We start from the raw sequence: 20,138 nt of genomic DNA on the forward strand, positions 1-20,138 counted from the left end.
TTAACTTAACGCTACAATTGAAGGAAGCTTATGCTACCAATTCATGACACTGGGTTCTGCAGCAAGCATGGGCCTCCCTGCGACTTCTGCACAGTGACTTAAAAGATCAGAAAACACCCTCGGTTTCCACCAATGGTTTCAAACTAATTATTTTCAGAACTCCAACTGCAGTAAAGTTAACTGTCTTTCACGGAGAGAGTTACTATAGATTTCTTCCTTTACCTTCCAGCTAAACAAATCCTCCAACCGTTTTATCTCTTACCAGCTTTGTCTTATAGTGAATACCAGCTCGCAATTTCAGGCTGCGTCTTTGACAATAGATCTAGCATTAACCCAACTTCAGGTATAGGTCTGGCTTTATCACTCGATTTTCAGAGAGCTACAAGTTACGAAAGACCCAAAAGCTGACTCAGTCTCTCAGCTGTTTTGCTAACTAACAACCAGTCTTGCCTATGCCCTAACTGAATTCACAGAGATAAACTCAAAACAAAGAATATTACACAGCACTACCCATCTCCATGGCAGTGAAACACTCATGGCCTGTTCCCAGATAGAAGTATAAATTATCTATCTTTTAATTCCAAAGCTTTCCTTAATTCTGGGAAACCACATGAATAACTTATCTCTTTTACTATAATAACTGCAGATATCGCGTCTCCAATTCTTCAGCTAAGTAAGACAACCTGCCATTTTATGAGTCTCAGCCTTTCACTCTGACTTTTGAGTTGTAATTATCTGAGGTTTGTCTGGTTTGCAAACTGCTAGCTGTTTACCAGTGTTTTTTTCCTCACTGAACTTACATTTAACATTCCATTTTAAAACTAAAAGAATTAAAAACCTGTAAAGCATTTGGATTAGGCATACATAACTATATTTCATGGTGGTGTCTTCAGTATGATCATTTGTCTTCTATAAGATCATTTGCCTTGAACAAGGTATTAAGGGCATTCTAGTCCTGCTTGGTGATCCCAGTGACTGATCATGTAGTTTTAATTTTCAGACATCGATCTTAGAAACTGTCTCAAATAGGGTCTCAGGGCAAGAGAACATAGTGCTTAATGGTGTCCTGGAACTAACAGTGAAAACAAAGATGTGTCTTCATCTTCCCAGCTGTGAGGGATCTATTGAACTTTATCCTCAGACAGTGAGTAAGCATTCCAATTGATCAAAATCAAATCAGAATTCTTCAGAAGAAGTAAGATGAATAATGCCATTGCATATATCGCAGTTTATATCACAGCAGAGCTTACTCCTTCAGAATTTTGTACAAAAATATAATCTATATGTATATATATATATAATGATATGCACAACTTAAGCTAGGTAGCCATATTCCATGAGGGGCAATTGACATCTTTCTTTCTTTGGGAGACGCAATTGGTCACATAGTTTGAGGGGCTCTTCTCCACATCAAGTGATTTAATTTGATTTAACATGTCACATGTATTAATATAAAGTGAAAAGTATTGTTCCTTGCACGCTATACAAAGCATACCATACATAGGGAAGGAAAGTAGAGGGTACAGAATATAGTGTTACAGTCATAGCTAGGGTGTAGAGAAAGATCAACTTAATATGAGGCAGGTCCATTCAAAAGTTTGATGGCAGCAGGGAAGAAGCTGTTCTTGAGTGGGTTGGTACACGTCCTCAGACTTTTGTATCTTTTTCCCGATGGAAGAAGGTAGAAGAGAGTGTATCGGGGGTGCGTGGGATCCTTGATTATGCTGGCAGTTTTTCTGAGGCAGTGGGAAGTGTAGACAATGTCAATGGATGGAGGCTGGTTTGAGTGATGGATTGGGCTTCATTCATGACCCTTTGTAGTTTATTGTGGTCTTGGACAGAGCAGGAGCCATACCAAGCCGTGATACATCTGGAAAGAATGCTTTCTGTAGAAGTTGGTAAGAGCTGTAGTGGCCATGCAAAATTTCCTTCATCTCCTGAAAATGTGGAGGCGAAGGTGGGCTTTCTTAACCAGAGCGCCCACATGGGGGGACCAGGATAAGTTGTTGGCGATCTGGACAACTAAAAACTTGAAGGTCTCAACCATTTCTACTTCATCCCCACTGATGTAGACAGGGGCATGCTCTCCACTATGCTTCCTGAAGTTGATGACTATCTTCGTTTTGTTGACATTGAGGGAGAGATTATTGTCGTTGTACCAGTTCAACAGATTCTCGATCTCTTTCCTGTACTCTGTCTCATCATTGTTTGATATCCGACCCACAACGGTGGTGTTATCAGTAAACTTGAAAATTGAGTTGGACGGTTTTTGGCCACACAATCATAGGTGTATGAGGAGTATAGTAGGGTGCTGAGGACACAGCCTTGCGGAGCACCGGTGTTGAGGATGATCATGGAGAAGGTATTGCTGCCTATCCTTACCGACTAAGGTCTGTGGGTTAGGAAGTCTCGGATCCAGTTGCAAAGGGAGGGACAGAGTGAAGAAGCAGGTCCCAAGACTACCTTCGCTGGAATGGGAATTGAACCTCCACTGTTGGTGTTATTCTGAACCAGATGCTATCCAACTAACCAATAGCGTTAGCCAGTCCCCCATAACTTAAACTGTCAATAACTATATTTCAGATAAAGAAGTAAAACATATTTTTAAACCAGAAAGCATGAAATATAACAACATTCAATACATTTAAGGCAGGCTTACAAAAAAATGCTCATTATGATCAAAAAAAGCTTTACAGTGAATGAAGTGCTATTTTTAACATGCATAATATTTTCCTGTTTTTTTAATCTTATCATTTTAACAGTCCTATTACAGAATTTGCATACAAGCAATTTAGCAGCGAAGGTCTTGGAATGTTTCTGACAGAACACCATTGCTGGTGATCCCAGGATTTTTTTTTTGGGTTTGAGGAGCATTTTGAATCTATTCAGCATATGTTCTGCGCAGTTTTCTCTGCTCTAATTCTTCCATGCTTTTCGACAGCTCCAGCTGGTGTGCTGCCTCCAAGGCTCTCATCTGCCACTCCGACCAGTCTTCAGGTTGCGTGGTCTGCACCAGCTCGTAACAATGCTCCAGGCTTGCCCAGCTACCAGCTTCAGACAAGGCTCCTGCATTCCACTGGTGATATTTCAGAGTATGTAGTGTGAAGACCTGTTTTAGCTGATGATTCTTTTTTCAATTACCGAATTACAATTTTTGCTGGTTCACGTTCTAATGTGGTTTTGTTTCGTTTAATGAAAGTGAAAAAAATAGTTGCCATTAATTTATTGGTTAGCACTGCTACTTCACAGTGCCAGGGACCCGGGTTCGATTCCCAGCTTGGGTCACTATCTGTGCAGAGTCTGTACATTCTCCCTGTGTCTGTGTGGGTTTCCTCCGGGTGCTCCTGTTTCCTCCCACAGTCCGAAAGTCATGCTGGTTAGGTGCATTGGCTATGCTAAATTCTCCCTCAGTGTACCCAAACAGGTGACGGAGTGCGGCGATTCGGGGATTTTCACAGTAACTTCATTGCAGTGTTAATGTAAGCCTACTTGTGACGCTAATAAATAAGTTTTAAACTTTAAAACTTTCTAAAAGTATTTGATGCACTTTTAGCTTCATATGGACATCAAAAAAAGTTGAATTTAATGGGTAACAGTCCTGCTTAAAAAGTTATAAATTTAAATGATTCATTTTAATTTCTGCTGATTTGTAAGTGTATGTTGGATAAATGCACCATAATATATATGCTCCTGACATGTTTGGTGAGGAAAATGACACCTTTTTGCTTGTCTATTTGTAGAACAGGTTGTCCAGTTAAATGGCTCCCAGGGCAGACTTGCTGAATTTTAAATAATATTGCAGTCAATTACTTCAAATAATATTGACATGCTTATCGAGTAACTTACTAAATAGATTAAAATTCTGACCAATTTTGTCCTTTAAATTGTGATACTTTATTTGAGGTACTCAAGCTCAGTGGTTCTAGGTTTCTACTCGGGTACTGAGCTCAAAATGTAATTTATTGGGGAATGCGACTCATTACACAATGAGGTAAGGCAGCAGAGTGCCAGATTGGGGACCTGAGGTTTCTCCTTGTGATATGAGTACATAGACCATGGCTGTTTGCACTTAGTCCCTGTTGGAACAACAAAACCATTTGTGGGTCGGGAATCTTTTTACAGCTGGAACTGTCTTCGCCAAAAGACTATCCCAGAGCCACAGCATCCCACCTCCAGATTCCCTAACCAATTAGGGAGTGCAGGGGGGATGACCCATCCACTCTATCAAAAGAAGGCTTTCCGATTAAATAGACAATAGAATGTGTCTCAAGGATGCACCAGCACTTGGATTTTTGAAGCTGCAACAACCACAAGATTAGAGAGAAGACTTGGGAAAGTATGCCCGAGGTCTCTCAGCCTTACCTGAAAGTTGTGCTGCGACATCTCAGGGATTGCAGTGAGTTGAGCTCTCCCAAGGAAGGGAGCAGGAGGGAAAACCTCAACAACCAGGCAGATGTGGATTGAAGTGACTGAGAAAGTCAGCAGATATTCGGCGGGTGGCCCCAGAATCAGTTTTACACTGGCATGGATTTCCCACTAGATCTCAGGTTGGTTCCTGCCATGACGGATCAGGAAACTCACTATTCATGTGAAACTGATTTATCTCCCACATATGAGTGGTAGAAGAAGGGCCGACCGGAATCTTCCCCCCCACACCACATTCTCCGTTAAGCCAGTGGGAAAGCAAGCCTGGAACAAAGTGGCATAGAAATATCGAGACCTACCTTTATAGGGCCCTGCTCAGATCACGGATATCCAAGGAGAAGACGATGCTGGTGTTCTGCAGCGATCGGACCAGTGCCGGATTTAGGTATAAGCTAAACAAGCTACAGCTTAGGGCCTCACAATCCGCAGGGGCCTCACAACATTTCAGAAGGTTTACAATGAAGAGAACATTTAAGAGCGGATACCAGAAAAGAAAAAGAAAGCACCAGCTTGAAGAGCAACTCAAAAAATTACCAAAATTACCAAAATCTATGAGAGAGATCAAGCCAGCCAAATGATAAATATGTAATCAGTAAATGCATTCATTTGAAAATAATTTGTATTTTTCACTTTAAATACCTTGCTATTAAATAATTAAAAGGCATAATCATGTTTTCAATTTTTTTGTGGCAACCCAAGGTCCTGTTTTGGTACACACCTTTGTGAGACCTTTTGGTGTAACTTTTTAACAAGGGGCCTCCAAGCTTTATATAGCTTAGGGCCTCACCAAGTCTAAATCCGGCACTGTATTGGACCCTAGAGGAACACATTTCAGCAAATGGTGAATGGACCTTCATGCATATGGCGCCAGCGTGAAGCAGCTCATGGAAGGTGGGAGATCCCCATGTAGCAGCTTTTGCCTCCAGAATGGCTTCAAAACCACTGCATCCCCAGCATCTTCCATACTCTTTGCTAACTTCTCTGACCTGCTTGGGAAAGTTAAGATTCTCACGAACCGTACGTATGCAGCAAAGGGGTGCGGGGAGGCATGGGTGGGTGAGGAAGGTCTTAAGGTGGGGAGAGACAAAGACATCTCGGGGGAGTGGGGTGAGGCTCAGGGGGATGAAAGCATCTGGATAGGTGAAGCTGGGAGGGAGTTAGGAGGGTCGAGGGTGTCCAGGGCAAGAAAGGAAGATGCAATAGTCTTACCAAAACCAGTCTTCCATCACGAATCACCCTTTTATTTACAGTGATACCTGAACACCTTTCAAAGGGTACAGAGTGCAGATTGGTTCCAAGTCTATCGATTGTCAGCCTGAGTGGAGCCAGCTGGTTTTAAACACCCCCCTGCTCCTCCCCTATTGGGCAGGCCTCCACTTGCTAATGGGGGAGCTCATATTAGATGAGGCTTACAGGGAGATCTATTGATGATCCCCATGGCCATCATAACAGAGGAGTACCAACATATAGTGGGAATGTTGGAGGAGGAAGCATCTCTCTGTGGAATGTACAGGGTAGTGTTTCTAAGAACTGAATCTGCAATGAACTGCGTTTCTTTGTGAACTGAAGAGGAGAGATTGGATGTAGGACAGTGGCAGCAATGCTGGATAATGATGGTCTAATATTACTGTCTTATTTACATTAAAATCATGCACATAAATTAAACAAAATGTGCCATTTTTAATTTAACGATTGAAAATTTGATAATATAGGGATCTAGTTTTGATGGACCTGTTATGACTTTTTAATTTAAATTATGTGTAATATATCTGCTTAGGTATACCAGTGACAAGCTGATTATATAGGTTACATCATATTGTCCTGCTTTCTGCTCTTTATTGTTACACACTAAATAGCATAATTTAAGTACAAACTTGCGCAAAACAGATGGTGTGAGATCAGTTTTGGAAGGTGTGACATTACCGAATTTCATTATAATTGCAAATAAATACCAGATAGAAAATATTATTTTATAACCACTTTGAAACAAGCAGATGATTGTTACAAATATATGCATGTTTTCTGGAGTGTATGGAATAGATGGGTGATTTAAAATGTCTATTCATTACAGCTTGCTGCCCAATCAAACAACAGGATTTAGCTATTTAGCAGCAGGTCTTCAACCATATACAGCCTACGAGTTCAGACTGGTTGCTTCCAATGGACATGGTAGTACCATTAGTGACTGGACACAGATGGTTACCTCAGAAGATAGTAAGTATGCAGTGCACTGTGGGGATATAGCTAAACCATTGACTAATTTAATATCTGAAGATTAGAACAGGTCAATAATATTGGGGTTGATATTCCTATGAAATAACCTGGAAACTATACCAATATTTTAAAATGTAACAATTTTTAAAGTAATCATTGGTACTTTATAGACCCGATTTTTAAGATCAAAGTGTAGGTATAAATGATGATTATTATTGAAAATGGTTGGAACTCTACCACCTCACCCATCATGGAATCAGCGCGGGCGAGGATCCGATAACTGAAATCTCCATTGACCTCGGGCAGGAATTTCTAGTCTCGCCCGAGTGAGGTCATAAACTCCCGTCCAACATTTCTAACCATGAGTAACCACTGAACTGATCCATTCTATGTTTAAGTTTTTCACCTCATTTTTAAAGTTGACTGCTTTCCAAAGATGTGCAGGTGGATTGGCCATGCTAAATTGCCCCTTAGTGTCCCAAGATGTGTAGGTTAGATGGATTAGCCAGGGGAGATGTGTGGGGTTACGGGGATAGGGCAGGGAAGAGGAGTGAGTAAGATACTCTATCAGGGAGTCGGTGCAGACCTGATGGGCCGAAGGGCCCCTTCTGCACTGTAGGGATTCTATGGTTCTATTCTATGGTTCTCTTGACCTTACTCCAACAATGACCAAATGAGATAATATAGTACAATTTCTCTTTCACTTTCTACACAACAGGCTCAAACTTCACCTGCATGTATGGCATGGAATTATTTTTCAGACAGCCGGAAACAGTATTTTAATCCATTGGCAGCTGCCTATATATTAGGATTGTTCCTTTAGTTCTTGCACTAGGGTCAGCCAAGAAAGGATTTGTTGCCTGCATCCTGTGGTTCACCACTCCCCACCTCACACCATCCCATCACCACCATCCCCCCACCCCAGCTCTTAAGTATTTATTTCCTTGCTTCCATAGAAACCCTATGAGGATGCAAGGCTGTCCAGTGAGAATAGCATTTGCACTTGAATTTCCTATTGACTAATTAATTAATCACTTTTATTGTGGTCCCTGCAGGTCTGCCCAATATCGCAGCATGTCTTAAAAAACATATTAAAATAACAACTTGTCTTTCAGGGCTTCACTCTTATTAATTTTTAAGAGCAGAGTTGAAATACAATAATAAAAAGTGTAGCTCATATTAACTGCTGTTTCCCCTGATTGATTTGTCATTAAAAAATACTTCTGCGCTAAAAATCAATTATCTCTTGCACATATTTATTCTTCAGAGAATTTTTAAAGCAGCATCTATACTGAACGCAGAGTATTGTCTGTATTCAAGGAAGTTTGAATTATACCAATTACCTAAATGAGAATAAAGGTGGTTGAATCTATTATTGTTAGAAACAGGCTTAATACGATCAGATTTCAATAACTTTACCCAATAAATCACTGATTTTTTTTGAGACTACAGGAATTTTCAGTTTTGGTCACGGGCCTTGGTTAAGTCATTTAATCTCTGTTAGAGAGTCTAATGGATTAAATGCACTTGGGTTGGAGAAAATCAACTAAAGTTACTGCTCCTGATAAATATCAAGTGACCCCCTACTATAAGTGCATTTGAGTGGATGTGAGGTATGTTCAGGGTGGACTTAGCTACAGTTCCTCCACAGTAGAAGAGCTTATCAACACACGTTGTTAAGGCTTACAGATGGATGTGGCATCAGGGAGCCACTAGCACCCATGAAATCATATCTAGCAAGCAACAACTTGAGGAAAGAGGAGGAGCAAGAATTATGTTGAGAGAAAAACATGGATGGGATCACATTGCATCGTAACTTCATATTATTTGTGTATCTCCATCTTTTACCTCATTTGTTCTATGCTCCACTGTAGCACTGTCTCATGTTGGGTATACTGCCAGCTTTTTACCAAAAAGATCATGTTTCATATCTGAGTCTATGCAATGTGTGCCAGCAAGCTAACTTAGGAGAGCAAGCATCACAGTTAAATCATGTCTAGCCCTTGGCTGACATCTCCACATGCACATATTCCATCAGGAATTATTCAATGGCAATTAAGAATGGGAATCCTGATTGGTTGGGCGGCATGGTGGCACAGTGGTTAGCACTGCTGCCTCACAGAGCCAGGGACCCAGGTTTGATTCTGGCCTTGGGTCACTGTCTTACTCACATTATAGGAGAACTCTCACATCCCAGGAAACAATTGTGTGAACCTCCACTGTACTGCCTGCCATGCAAGGATATCCTTCCTTAAATACGCAGACCGAAACTGCACATCGTACTCTGGGTGTGGTCTCACCAGATTCCTGCATAATTATCAGAAGACTTCCTTCTTCTTATATTCCAGTTCACTCCAATAAAGGCCAATAAGCCATTTACCTTCCTAATTGCTTGCTGTGCCTGCATGCTAACTTTCAATGTTCCTTGTTACAAGTACACTCAAGTCTGTCAGAACATCAACATTTACATGTTTCATACTTTCCAAACAAAATTCTGTTTTTCAATTATCGAGGACTTCAGTCTGCTTTCAATGCATGAGTTTGAACATTTAATTAATTGTTGGAGTCAGTAAAAAGTAAACATAGTTAACTAGTAGAATTGTCAAACTTTAGTTCTTTAGGTTACCTTACATTCCATTGTGATTTTAGATTGACTTAATGTTACTCATAGTCTTCCTGTTCCCTTTAACAGAATCTGATCAGCTCAGGCAGGGGAGGAACAACTGGCAATGGGCTCCTTAAAAAAATCTTGTTAGAGCCCCCATATGACACCAGTAGAAGTTTGTTGAGTGGCAGATAGAATGCCTGCTGTGCACAACGTGATTCCTACATTATCATACACTTCAACTAAAAAATGTTAAACTTCTAGTGGCAGACTCAGTGACCTGTCAATGTAATTGTGCCACTCACTTCAACCCTGTACACATCCACATTTACAAATCTTGAGAAGATTTCCATTATTCACTATTTTTACTGATATTGTCAATTGAGTATACGAAATGCATTTACCATTTCAATATGAATAGTGTACACAACAAATCATATATTTGCATAAAATAATTGAATAAGAACCCAACCCTTCCTTTAGCCCTGATAAATGTACAAAGAAACTTACCAAAATTAATTAATAAGCCTAAAAAAAATTAATTAATGATTCAAAATGAATTATTAAGTCCAAAGATATGCAGGTTGGATGGATTTGTATAATAACTCCAGGAGCTGGCTGTGAAGGAACCATGCTTTATTGCACAGAATGAAAAGAAACAATAACCACAAGCCTATGGTGAACACAACAGGATGCAACCGGGACTAAAGGATTAATGGACCCTCTCAGGGTCTTGCTTTATACAGGGCTCGGTATACACGGTCCACCTGGTTGGCAAATTACCAATCCCCAGGGAGCTTGAATTCAGCGAACCCAACTCAGAGTCACAGAATCACAGAATACCACAGTGCAGAAGAGCCCCTTTGGCCCATCGAGTCTGCACCGACGTATGAAATGCCCTGACCTACCCACTTAATCCCACTTGCCAGCACTTGGCCCATCGCCTTGAATGTTATGGCGTGCCAAGTACTCATCCAGGTACTTTTTAAAAGATGTGAGGCATCCCGCCTCCACCACCCTCCCAGGCAGTGCATTCCAGCCCAGGCAGTGCATTCCGCCTAACTGGGAGGTCAATTCATGATTCCCCATGCAGATCATGGGGGCTATCACAATTGGTCATGCTAAATTGCTCCTCAGTGCCCAAAGTTGTGTAGGTTAGGTGGATTAGCCATGGTAAATGTGTGGGGTTATGGGATAAGGGCAGGGTGGGGGAGTCTGGATAAGATGTGCAGACTTGATAGGCCGAAAGGCCCCTTCTGCATTGCAAGGATTCTATGATTGATTCTATGAAGACTGTTCTATCTGAACTTTTAAAATATCTGTCTTGCTTTCAGAATAGCTTGACTCTGGTTAAGAATGCTAAATGTTAATAGTTTACTCACAAGCACAATCTACTCCTGTGAAGAAAACTCAGCAATTGTTTGAAAAAAAAAGCTATTTATAAGTTTAACCCTGGGATTGGATATTATATTCCTGACATAACTCAGAAGACGCATCCAGAAAGGATTATGAGCAGTACTTCCCCTGGAGAGTGTAGAATTTCTAGCCAGCAAAGTTCACATATGGCTATTTAACACAATCATATTCCATTTCTGTGTAAATTCCTTTTATCAAAGTGTTTACCTTTTATAATAAATAGCTTTTTATCTTGTTAGATACAACACATGCAGAAATGTAGTTTAAGCCCTTTAACATTTCAGTGATCATAAGCTCTATCCTGGAATGCTTGTGATATGAGAGCTTTTCGAAATTCGTATTTCCTAAGATGAACCAACTATCTAAATGCTATAGACTTTATTTCCTTCTTATTTTGAAAAAAAAAATGCATTAAATGTTTCTTCCTTATTGACGCTATGAACCTCTAATAAAAGTGGTGAGTGTATGTGATTTTTAAACAGGCAATTTTCCTCAGCACGTTGGGTTAAAATTCTAATGCGTCAGTTAGTGGCTACCAGGAATATCAATTGCAAATATTTAAGCTCATGCTGTTCATTGAAGATAATAGACAGAAATTTTCAAGCTGTTGGTGTTTTTTTCAAGCTACAGAGTATTTGAAAATTTAAAGCTAGGACATATATGTATATCTTTTCTGACCTGCACCTCCATTTTGGATTTATCTCTGAATAATGGGAGTGAACCCAGGGCTACCAGTATTTCTTCACTCACTTCTGTTTTCTGCTCCTGCCATCAAGATTAATGTTTTATGATTTTACTCTGATTATGCTTCCTGCAACTTAATTGATTTCAGCCAATTAGCGGGCTGGACTTGCATCCTCAAGGAGAGTAGCGGGAGCTTGGAAAATTCATGACTTTTCTTGCCCATCTGGGGCAAAAAGTGCCAGGAAAGATGGAAGTTTCATTGTGGGAGGGCAGGTGTGGGCTGCGGTTACGCGAACTGACAAGGGAAAGAATTGGGAGGCAGCCACAGGCTGCAGGGTGCCAAGACGGACTGTTTAGAAGTGCTGCCTCGGTGCTGTGGGCCTTTGGCCCAGTTGTAATGGAAAAGGCAAGGCCCTCTAACCCTCATCCCTTCACCCTCCACACACTCCCCATGCCCCATCCATGCCACCTCATGGTCCTTCATGCCTCTCATGCCAATGTACATCCCTCCACCCACCCCCAATGATCTCTCTGATCCCCCATTTCAAACCATGCCTATTCACCACAATACACTGTATAGAACTAGTAAACCCCCCCTATAGTGCCAATAATATGTGCAAAAGAAAATTTAATAAAACAGTCATTCATTGATAACTCTCCACTTTCTTATTTTAAAAAAATCCTTTTTACTGCAGGCCAATAAAAGTGTCAATCATCCAAATGCTTTAAAGTATCAATGGCTGAAACTGCAAGATCTTGAATCCTCTTTATTCTGTTCAAGTGATAGAAGAGATCAGAAAGCCAGAGCTGTCAATCAAGCACTGTTTTTCCTGGGGCTCAGGTGTTTCAGTACTCTGATGGATATCTGGGCTCTCAGCCAAAAGCCCTGAGATCTGCTCATTGTGAATGCTGGGTGAGTTGGCATAGATGGTGTAAGGGCAAATGGTTGTGGTTGGGGTGTCCTAGGGTTGACAAAAGCTGGCATTAATTAGCTATAGGGCCTGTAAGGGGCAATGAGGTTCATGAGTTTGCACTACGTTGGCTGGTGGCTACAGGGAGCAATGGGGCTGAGTGGGTATGAGGAGCAATTGGGGGTGGGTACGGAGCATAACTTGGCATTGGGGAGTGAATGGGGTGAGGAAGTGTAAGGGATGAGGATGAGGGGTACGTTATACTTACAAAGACATCTGGGACAAAGTCCCAGAGAACTGAGATTTAACAAGGTTGTCTTGGTATATGGCAGCCCCAAGAACTGCCTCCGATCTATGTCTGGGAGAGGCACACCCCCATCACACTTCCCCCACAGGAAATGAAGATTCCGCCAATCGGTGCACTTTTCCTGAGGCAGTTTTAGTGAGCCAGAAAATTTCTGAGCTCTGCACACTCGCCTCAAGAGCAAAACTCCAGTCCCCAGTCTTTCAACATTATTATTGATTCATTGATTATAACTCAATGTTCATTATTGTACAATTATTTGTTTCATGACTCATTATTATATTTATGCAATAATAAGAATTTTTTAATACATCTGGTTAACACAGAATACAAAATGGCTTATTTAGCTATATATTAATATCAAAATGTTTCTTTGACTTGGTGAGCTTTCACAGTGGATACAATATAAAAATGGTCAAGTTAAACTAAAATCTAATCAACCTGGCCTATTTATATCATATAGCACTAGCAAACCTGTCAGTTCAAAGTTCCTGCTGCACCTGAAAATGAGATTACAATAGTTAGTTGGTTGTTTTTCACCGGCGCAAACAAGATGGGCCAAAGGGCCTTTTCTGTGCTGTGGACCTTTATGACTCTATTATCGCATTGCTGTTTGTCAGGCGCAGCTCCATTCCATACATTACAACATGGGCTATATTGGTTGTGTCGGAGCTAAAATGATATTCGGACACAGCGTTCGTGAGTGATGGATCCTTTATTGCCTTCTTATCAATAAGGAGAGAACTGAGGAATTCCTAAGGCTTCTTCAGTCTGCTCTACTCAATTTTGTACAGTCAGCCATTTTATTAGGGCAATTCTTACAACTTCTACTAAAGATAATTGTTTCTAGTCATGCACACCGATAAATTAATTACATATGATACAAAGAGGTAGGCCCAAGACAGTAGCGGTTCAATCGCGTCTCATTGGTAATGTCATAATCTTTAGTAATGGACAGATAGAATGTCCATTCAGACAATGGTCACTTAATCATGTCTTAATCACAGTTTTGGTGGTGTTGGCAAGGACATTCAGCCGTGTCCTGTTGATAGATATAGTAAAACATCCACCTTTTGTCTGCACTGTCTATTTCATGTATATGCAGAGGCAGCCAGTCTACAGTGAAGGTGCTGCTAATTTTCCTTGCCCCCTGGCTAACCCCCTGGTGAGCTCAGCTCTCCTCTCCCATAGTTGTACATTACTTTGGCATACTTTGGTCATGAAAAGTGTTCCATCAATGCAAGATGCCAGAGGACTGAAGAATTGCAAATGTTACGTCCTTGTTCAATAAAGGTTATAAGGATAAACCCAGCAATTACAGACCATATGCTTTACCTTTGGTGGTGGGGAAACTTCTAGAAACAATTATTCTGGATAGAATTAGGAGTCAGATGACAAAATGTGGGTTGATGAGGAAGAGGCAGCATGGATTGCTAAAGGAGAAATTGTGTTAAACTAAATTGCTGGAATTTTTGGAAAGGTAACAGAGAAATTAATGAGGGCAATGCGGTTGATGTGGTGTACATCAACTTGCAAAGGCATTTGATACAGTGCTACACAACAGACTTGTGAGAAAAGTCATTGCTCATGGAATAAAAGGGACAGTAGCAATGTGGATACCAAATTGGCTGAGTAATAAAAAACAGAGAGTAATGATCAATGGACATTTTTTGGGTTGGAGGAAGGTTTCTAGTGGAATTCTCAGGGGTCGGTATTGGGATCCTTGCTTTTCCTGATGATACAAACTATGAAAGCATTGTGAACTGGAAGGAGGTCAATATAGAACTTCAAAAGGACAAGGTGGCAAATGAAATTTAATGGGGTGAAGTGTGAGATGATGCATTTTAATTGGAAGAACACAGATAGGCAACATAAAATAAGGGGCAAAATTCTTGAGGGGCTGCAGGAGATGAGGGACCTGGGTGTATATGTGCATAGATCATTGAAGGTTGCAGTGCAAGTGGAGAGAGCAGTGAATAAAGCATATAGTATCCTGGGCTTTATTAATAGGGATATAGGGTACAAGAACAAGGAGGTTATGCTAAACTTAATTAAGACACTAGTTAGACTTCAGCTGGAATATTGTGTACAACTCTTGACAACAGATAATGGCATTGGAAAGAGTGCAGAATAGGTTTACATGAATGGTTCCAGGGATGAGAAACTTCAGTTATGAGGATAAATTGGAAAAGTTGGGACTGCCTTCCTTGGAGAGGAGAAGGTATAAGGGGAGATTTGCTATACGTGGTTAAAATCGTGAGGGGGCTGGATAGAGTAGATATGGAGAAACTGTTTATGCTCACAAAAAATTGAGAATGAAAGGGCACCGATATAAAGTCATTTGCAAAATAAGCAAATGTGACGTGAGACAAAAACGCTTTCACACAGCAAGTGGGTTGGGTGTAAAATGCACTGCCTGGAAGTGTGGTGAAGACAGGTTCAATTGAAATATTCAAGAGGGCACTAGATGATTATTTGAATAGAAACAATGTCAATGTTATGGGGAAAAGGCAGGAGAAAGACATTAAGATAGAATGCTCATTTAAAGGGCTGGTGTAGACACAATGGGCTGAATGGTCTCCTTCTGTGTCATAGCAATTCAGTGATTCTGTGTAGTCTTTCTTTCTTATGTCTTGGCTCACCAGTTACTGATGTAATTGCAAAGTGCAGCATTTGCCTTCCTCCACAAGTCTCATTGTGGTCTTTGTTGAAGTTGGTGGTGCAAAACTGCTGACTTTAATTACAAGTTTTTAATACCTGCTTGTTTTAATGGATTTGCTGAAATTAGGCTCGTGCTTGCTTCACTCACCACTGCAGAAATACATTTCCCAAAAGTTGCAGTTTAACAACATAACCCAACTGATAAGTGTTTTAATGAATTGCTGCAGAAATTGATTTTAAAGGTATAGTTTAGCTACTCGCATTTCAGCAGAAGCTGCCAACAGGATTGTTGGAGATGAGCCCATGCTGTTTTTAGCACTGACCTCTGTAATTAGAGGGCAGTGCCAGTCATCAGGGAACATTTTTGGCTGGTTATTTCAGGTCTGGCACCTTTAGTCATGGGCAAATGTGCGGGGGAGCTTTGAGCATGCACATGAACTAATAGATCATCTGATCTTGTGAGCAACTGAGAGGAATGCTACTCACCTCCAATATGGCGGTTAATTGGGTTTCCAGTGAAACCTTCATTCTGATTTCCCCTCCCTGCAGAATGCAGAACTATTTGCAGTTCTTGGCTGTTCCCATATAAATTAATGTGACTTTGCAAAGAGCCTGTTTGACTTTGTTTTATTTTTGCAAAAATGCTTCAATAGCATAATGAAAAATGATGAATGATTTAATGTCCAGATCCTGAAAATTATACCAAACAACATGTAATACAATTCCTTCGTATTTTCCGAGGAGATAGTCCCCTAAACTGTCGCAGCATTCAGCAGACGCTCAAAGGTAATGGTTGGATTTGCAGAACTGCAGTCAGGCAAAAATGTGAAAAGTAATCTGTGGACCTTTCCGAAATGGTCAAAGGAGTGGGTGCTATGGCCCACCTCACTGCTCGTTCCTTGCAATGTCACAAAGAGGATTTCTTTGCCACACAATAACAATAGTCCCGAACCCCTGACAAAGATTTATATTTATGATTAAACTATTGAACTTTTACCATTTTTAAAATGGGGTTCAGATCCCTTTTTAGCAGATGAGATTCTGTCTGCCCAGCAATCTGAAAATAATAAAAGCGGAACAGAACTAACAGAAGACAGAATTCTTTAAAGCTAACACAACAGTGGAATAACTTCCCATGTTGTTAATGGACATTGTGAATTCAAAATAATTCCTCCTTTGATTATATTTAAACAGTATTTGTTTATAACAGACCTGTTAGCTGGAAATCACTTAGTGCTATCAACGTGTGATAACACCACTGTCAAATTACTGCAATGCAATGACTTTTGCTGATATATGAGTGCATAGGTTTTGAAAGTTTGTCCAAGGAATCATTCTGTACAGGTCATGTCAGATGCCAAATGTTGGCAAGCTATTCTACCAGAGGGACATCACAGCTGAACCCAATTCTATCTTGGGTCACCCAAGGATCTTGGCAGATTCTTCCAAGTGGGAGTCACTGGATAGAATTATATAATGCTTACACCGAAGGAAACCATTTGGTTCATGGTGTTTCTCCCTGCTCTCTGCAAGAGACACTCACCGATTTGTACTCCCCTGCTTTTTCCCCCATAGCCCTATGTTTTTGTTTTTCTTCAGATAATTATCCAATTCTCTTTTGAAAGCCTCAAATAAATCGGCTTCTACCACACTCTCAGGCAGTGCATTCCAGATCCTAACCACTCGCTGCATAAAAAGGTTTTTCCTCAAGTCACCACTGCAAGTCTTCAGCTAATGAGGCATCAGAGGCTTTGGGTAAAAGCAGAGAGGTTTTTGATTCGATTTGATTTGATTTATTATTGTCACATGTATTAGTATACAGTGAAAAGTATTGTTTCTTGCTCGCCATACAGACAAAGCGTACCGTACTTGGAGAAGGAAAGGAGAGAGTGCAGAATGTAGTGTTACAGTCATAGCGAGGGTGTAGAGAAAGATCAACTTAATAAGAGGTAGGTCCTTTCAAAAGTCTGATGGCAGCAGGGAAGAAGCTATCCTTGAGTCAGCTGGTACATGACCTCAGACTTTAGTATCTTTTCCCAACGGAAGAAGTGGAAGAGAGAATGCTCGGGATGCGTGGGGTCCTTGATTATGCTGGCTGCTTTTCTGAGGCAGCGGGAAGTGTACACAGAGTCAACGGATGGGAGGCTGTTTTGAGTGATGGACTGGGCTTCGTTCATGACCCTTTGCAGTTTCTTGCAGTCTTGCACAGAGCAGAAGCGATACCAAGCTGTGATACAACCAGAAAGAATGCTTTCTATGGTGCATCTGTAAGAGTTGGTGAGAGTCGTAGCGGACATGCCAAATTTCCCTGGCCTCCTGAGAAAGTAGAGGCATTGGTGGGCTGTCTTAACTATAGCGTTGGCATGGAGAGACCAGGACAGGTTGTTGGTGATCTGGACACCTAGAAGCTGAAGCTCTCGACCATTTCCACTTTGTCCCTATTGATGGAGACAGGGACATGTTCTCCACAACAGGTCCTGGAGTCGATGACTATCTCCTTCATTTTTTGACATTGAGGAAGAGGTTATTGTCATTGTACCAGTTCACCATTTCTCTAATTCTTTCCTGTACTCCATCTCATCATTGTTTGAGATCCGACCCATAATGGTGGTGTCAATAGCAAACGTGAAAATTGAGTTAAAACAATAGTGAGTCTGAGGTTTGGGAGTGTTTTAAAAACCAGCAGAAAGCCACCAAAAAGTTGATAAAAGGCAAAAAATAGAATATGAAAGTAAATTAGCCAGGAATATGAAAACAGATTTTAATAGCTTTTATAAGGATAGCTGGGGCATTGAGTACAAGAGTTGGGAAATCATGTTGCAGCTACATAAAACCTTGGTTAGGCCGCATTTGGAGTATTGCATGCTGTTCTGGTCACCACACTACCAGAAGGATGTGGAAGCTTTGAAGAGAGTGCAGGGGAGCTTCACTAGGATGTTGCCTGGTCTCGAGGGTGCTGACTATGAAGAGAGGTTGAATAATCTAGGATTGTTTTGACTGGAAAGACAAAGGCTGAAGGGAGACCTGATAGAGGTCTACAAAATTATGAGAGGCATAGACAGGGTGGATGGTCGAAGGCTTTTTCCTAGGGTGGAAGTGTCAATTACAAGAGGCCACAGGTTCAAGGTGAGAGGGGGAAAGTTTAAGGGAGATGTGCAGGGGAGCTTTTTCACGCAGAGAGTGGTGGGTGCCTGGAGCGTGGCGCCAGAGGAGGTGGTGGAAGCAGGCACATTAGCAACATTTAAGAGGCATCTGGATGGATACATGAGTAGGAAGGGAATAGAAGGATACGGACCGAGTAAGGGCAGAAGGTTTTTTTTCAGTTTAGTTAGGACATCATGATCAGCACAAGTTTGGAGGGCCGAAGGGCCTGTTCCTGTACTGTATTTTTCTTTGATCTTTTGTTCCTTCTTTGTATAAAGTGGAAGAGAGTAGCTAAAGTAAAACATTGGTTCATTAGAAACAAAAACTGGAGAAATTATCATGGGGAATAAGAAAATAGCAGCACTATTGGACAAATATTTTGGGGACGATCTTACCTTCTCATTCTGCCAGTCCATAGGTTCATGCTCGATTTCTCGCCTCTTACAATCTTACTGGCACCAGTTATCCAGCAAGATCAGCCTCACTCCCGAAAAGAGTGTGAGGTTGATCTCAATATTTAAATTCTATGGAAATATATTACAAGGAAGCCTGGGATGCAATCATCCGTGCACACTTACCTTAGCGGCCTCGCCAGCGAAAGTCCTCACCAGCGAGGATCAATCGCATATAGTCCCCATCAATGGAGACTTGTCGTGAAGGCCTCCCTGGTAGGACGAGAGACCACTGAGGATCCGCAGGAGGACAGGGACAAGACATGGTGTTTCTTTGGCAGTACCAGCCTGGAACACTTGTAGTGCCCACTGGGCACCGAGCAGTGGCAAGGGGGTTGGGCCTCAGGGGGTGGGGCCTACCAGGAGGGGGGGGCGCGATCATGTAGGGGGCAGTGCCTAAGGTAAGGCGAAGGGGATGCTGCGCAGTCTGCAATGGGGATCTTGGGGGGTACAGTGATCGGTCAGCCCAGGTGGGGTAAGGGTGGATGTGATCGGCTGGCCCGTGCGCGGGTGGATGATCAGCCGCGGATGCCAGCGATAGCTGGGGGAGGCAGTGACAGATCTCTCTGTTCTATGATGTGGAACAAAACAGAGAGATCCCTGCGTGCACAATTGCGCTCTCTGCTGTAATATATATATATATATATATTAACGATCTAGATGACGGGACTGGGAGCATTCTGGCCAAGTTTGCCGATGATACAAAGATAGGTGGAGGGGCAGGTAGTATTGAGGAGGTGGGGAGGCTGCAGAAAGATTTAGACAGTTTAGGAGAGTGGTCCAAGAAGTGGCTGATGAAATTCAACGTGGGCAAGTGCGAGGTCGTACACTTTGGAAAAAAGAATAGAGGCATGGACTATTTTCTAAACGGTGACAAAATTCATAATGCTAAAGTGCAAAGGGACTTGGGAGTCCTAGTCCAGGATTCTCTAAAGGTAAACTTGCAGGTTGAGTCCGTAATTAAGAAAGCAAATGTAATGTTGTCATTTATCTCAAGAGGCTTGGAATACAAAAGCAGGGATGTACTTCTGAGGCTTTATAAAGCACTGGTTAGGCCCCATTTGGAGTACTGTGAGCAATTTTGGGCCCCACACCTCAGGAAGGACATACTGGCACTGGAGCGGGTCCAGCGGAGATTCACACGGATGATCCCAGGAATGGTAGGCCTGACATACGATGAACGTCTGAGGATCGTGGGATTATATTCATTGGAGTTTAGGAGGTTGAGGGGAGATCTGATAGAAACTTACAAGATAATGAACGGCTTAGATAGGATGGACGTAGGGAAGTTGTTTCCATTAACAGGGGAGACTAGGACGCGG

At 41.6% G+C, this 20,138-nt stretch overlaps 1 protein-coding gene across 1 annotated transcript in view; it reads left to right on the forward strand.

The window, feature by feature from the left end:
• The window catches only part of ush2a (Usher syndrome 2A (autosomal recessive, mild)), a 916,330-nt gene that overhangs the window by 572,493 nt on the left and 323,699 nt on the right, over positions 1–20,138 (forward strand). Inside the window, exons 39-40 of the mRNA XM_078230465.1 lie at positions 2,942–3,092; positions 6,497–6,639. Coding sequence (XP_078086591.1) covers positions 2,942–3,092; positions 6,497–6,639 — 294 coding nt within the window. The remainder of the gene's footprint in view (positions 1–2,941; positions 3,093–6,496; positions 6,640–20,138) is intronic.

The sequence above is a fragment of the Mustelus asterias genome, chromosome 15 (genome assembly GCF_964213995.1).
Source record: "Mustelus asterias chromosome 15, sMusAst1.hap1.1, whole genome shotgun sequence".
NCBI lineage: Eukaryota > Metazoa > Chordata > Chondrichthyes > Carcharhiniformes > Triakidae > Mustelus > Mustelus asterias.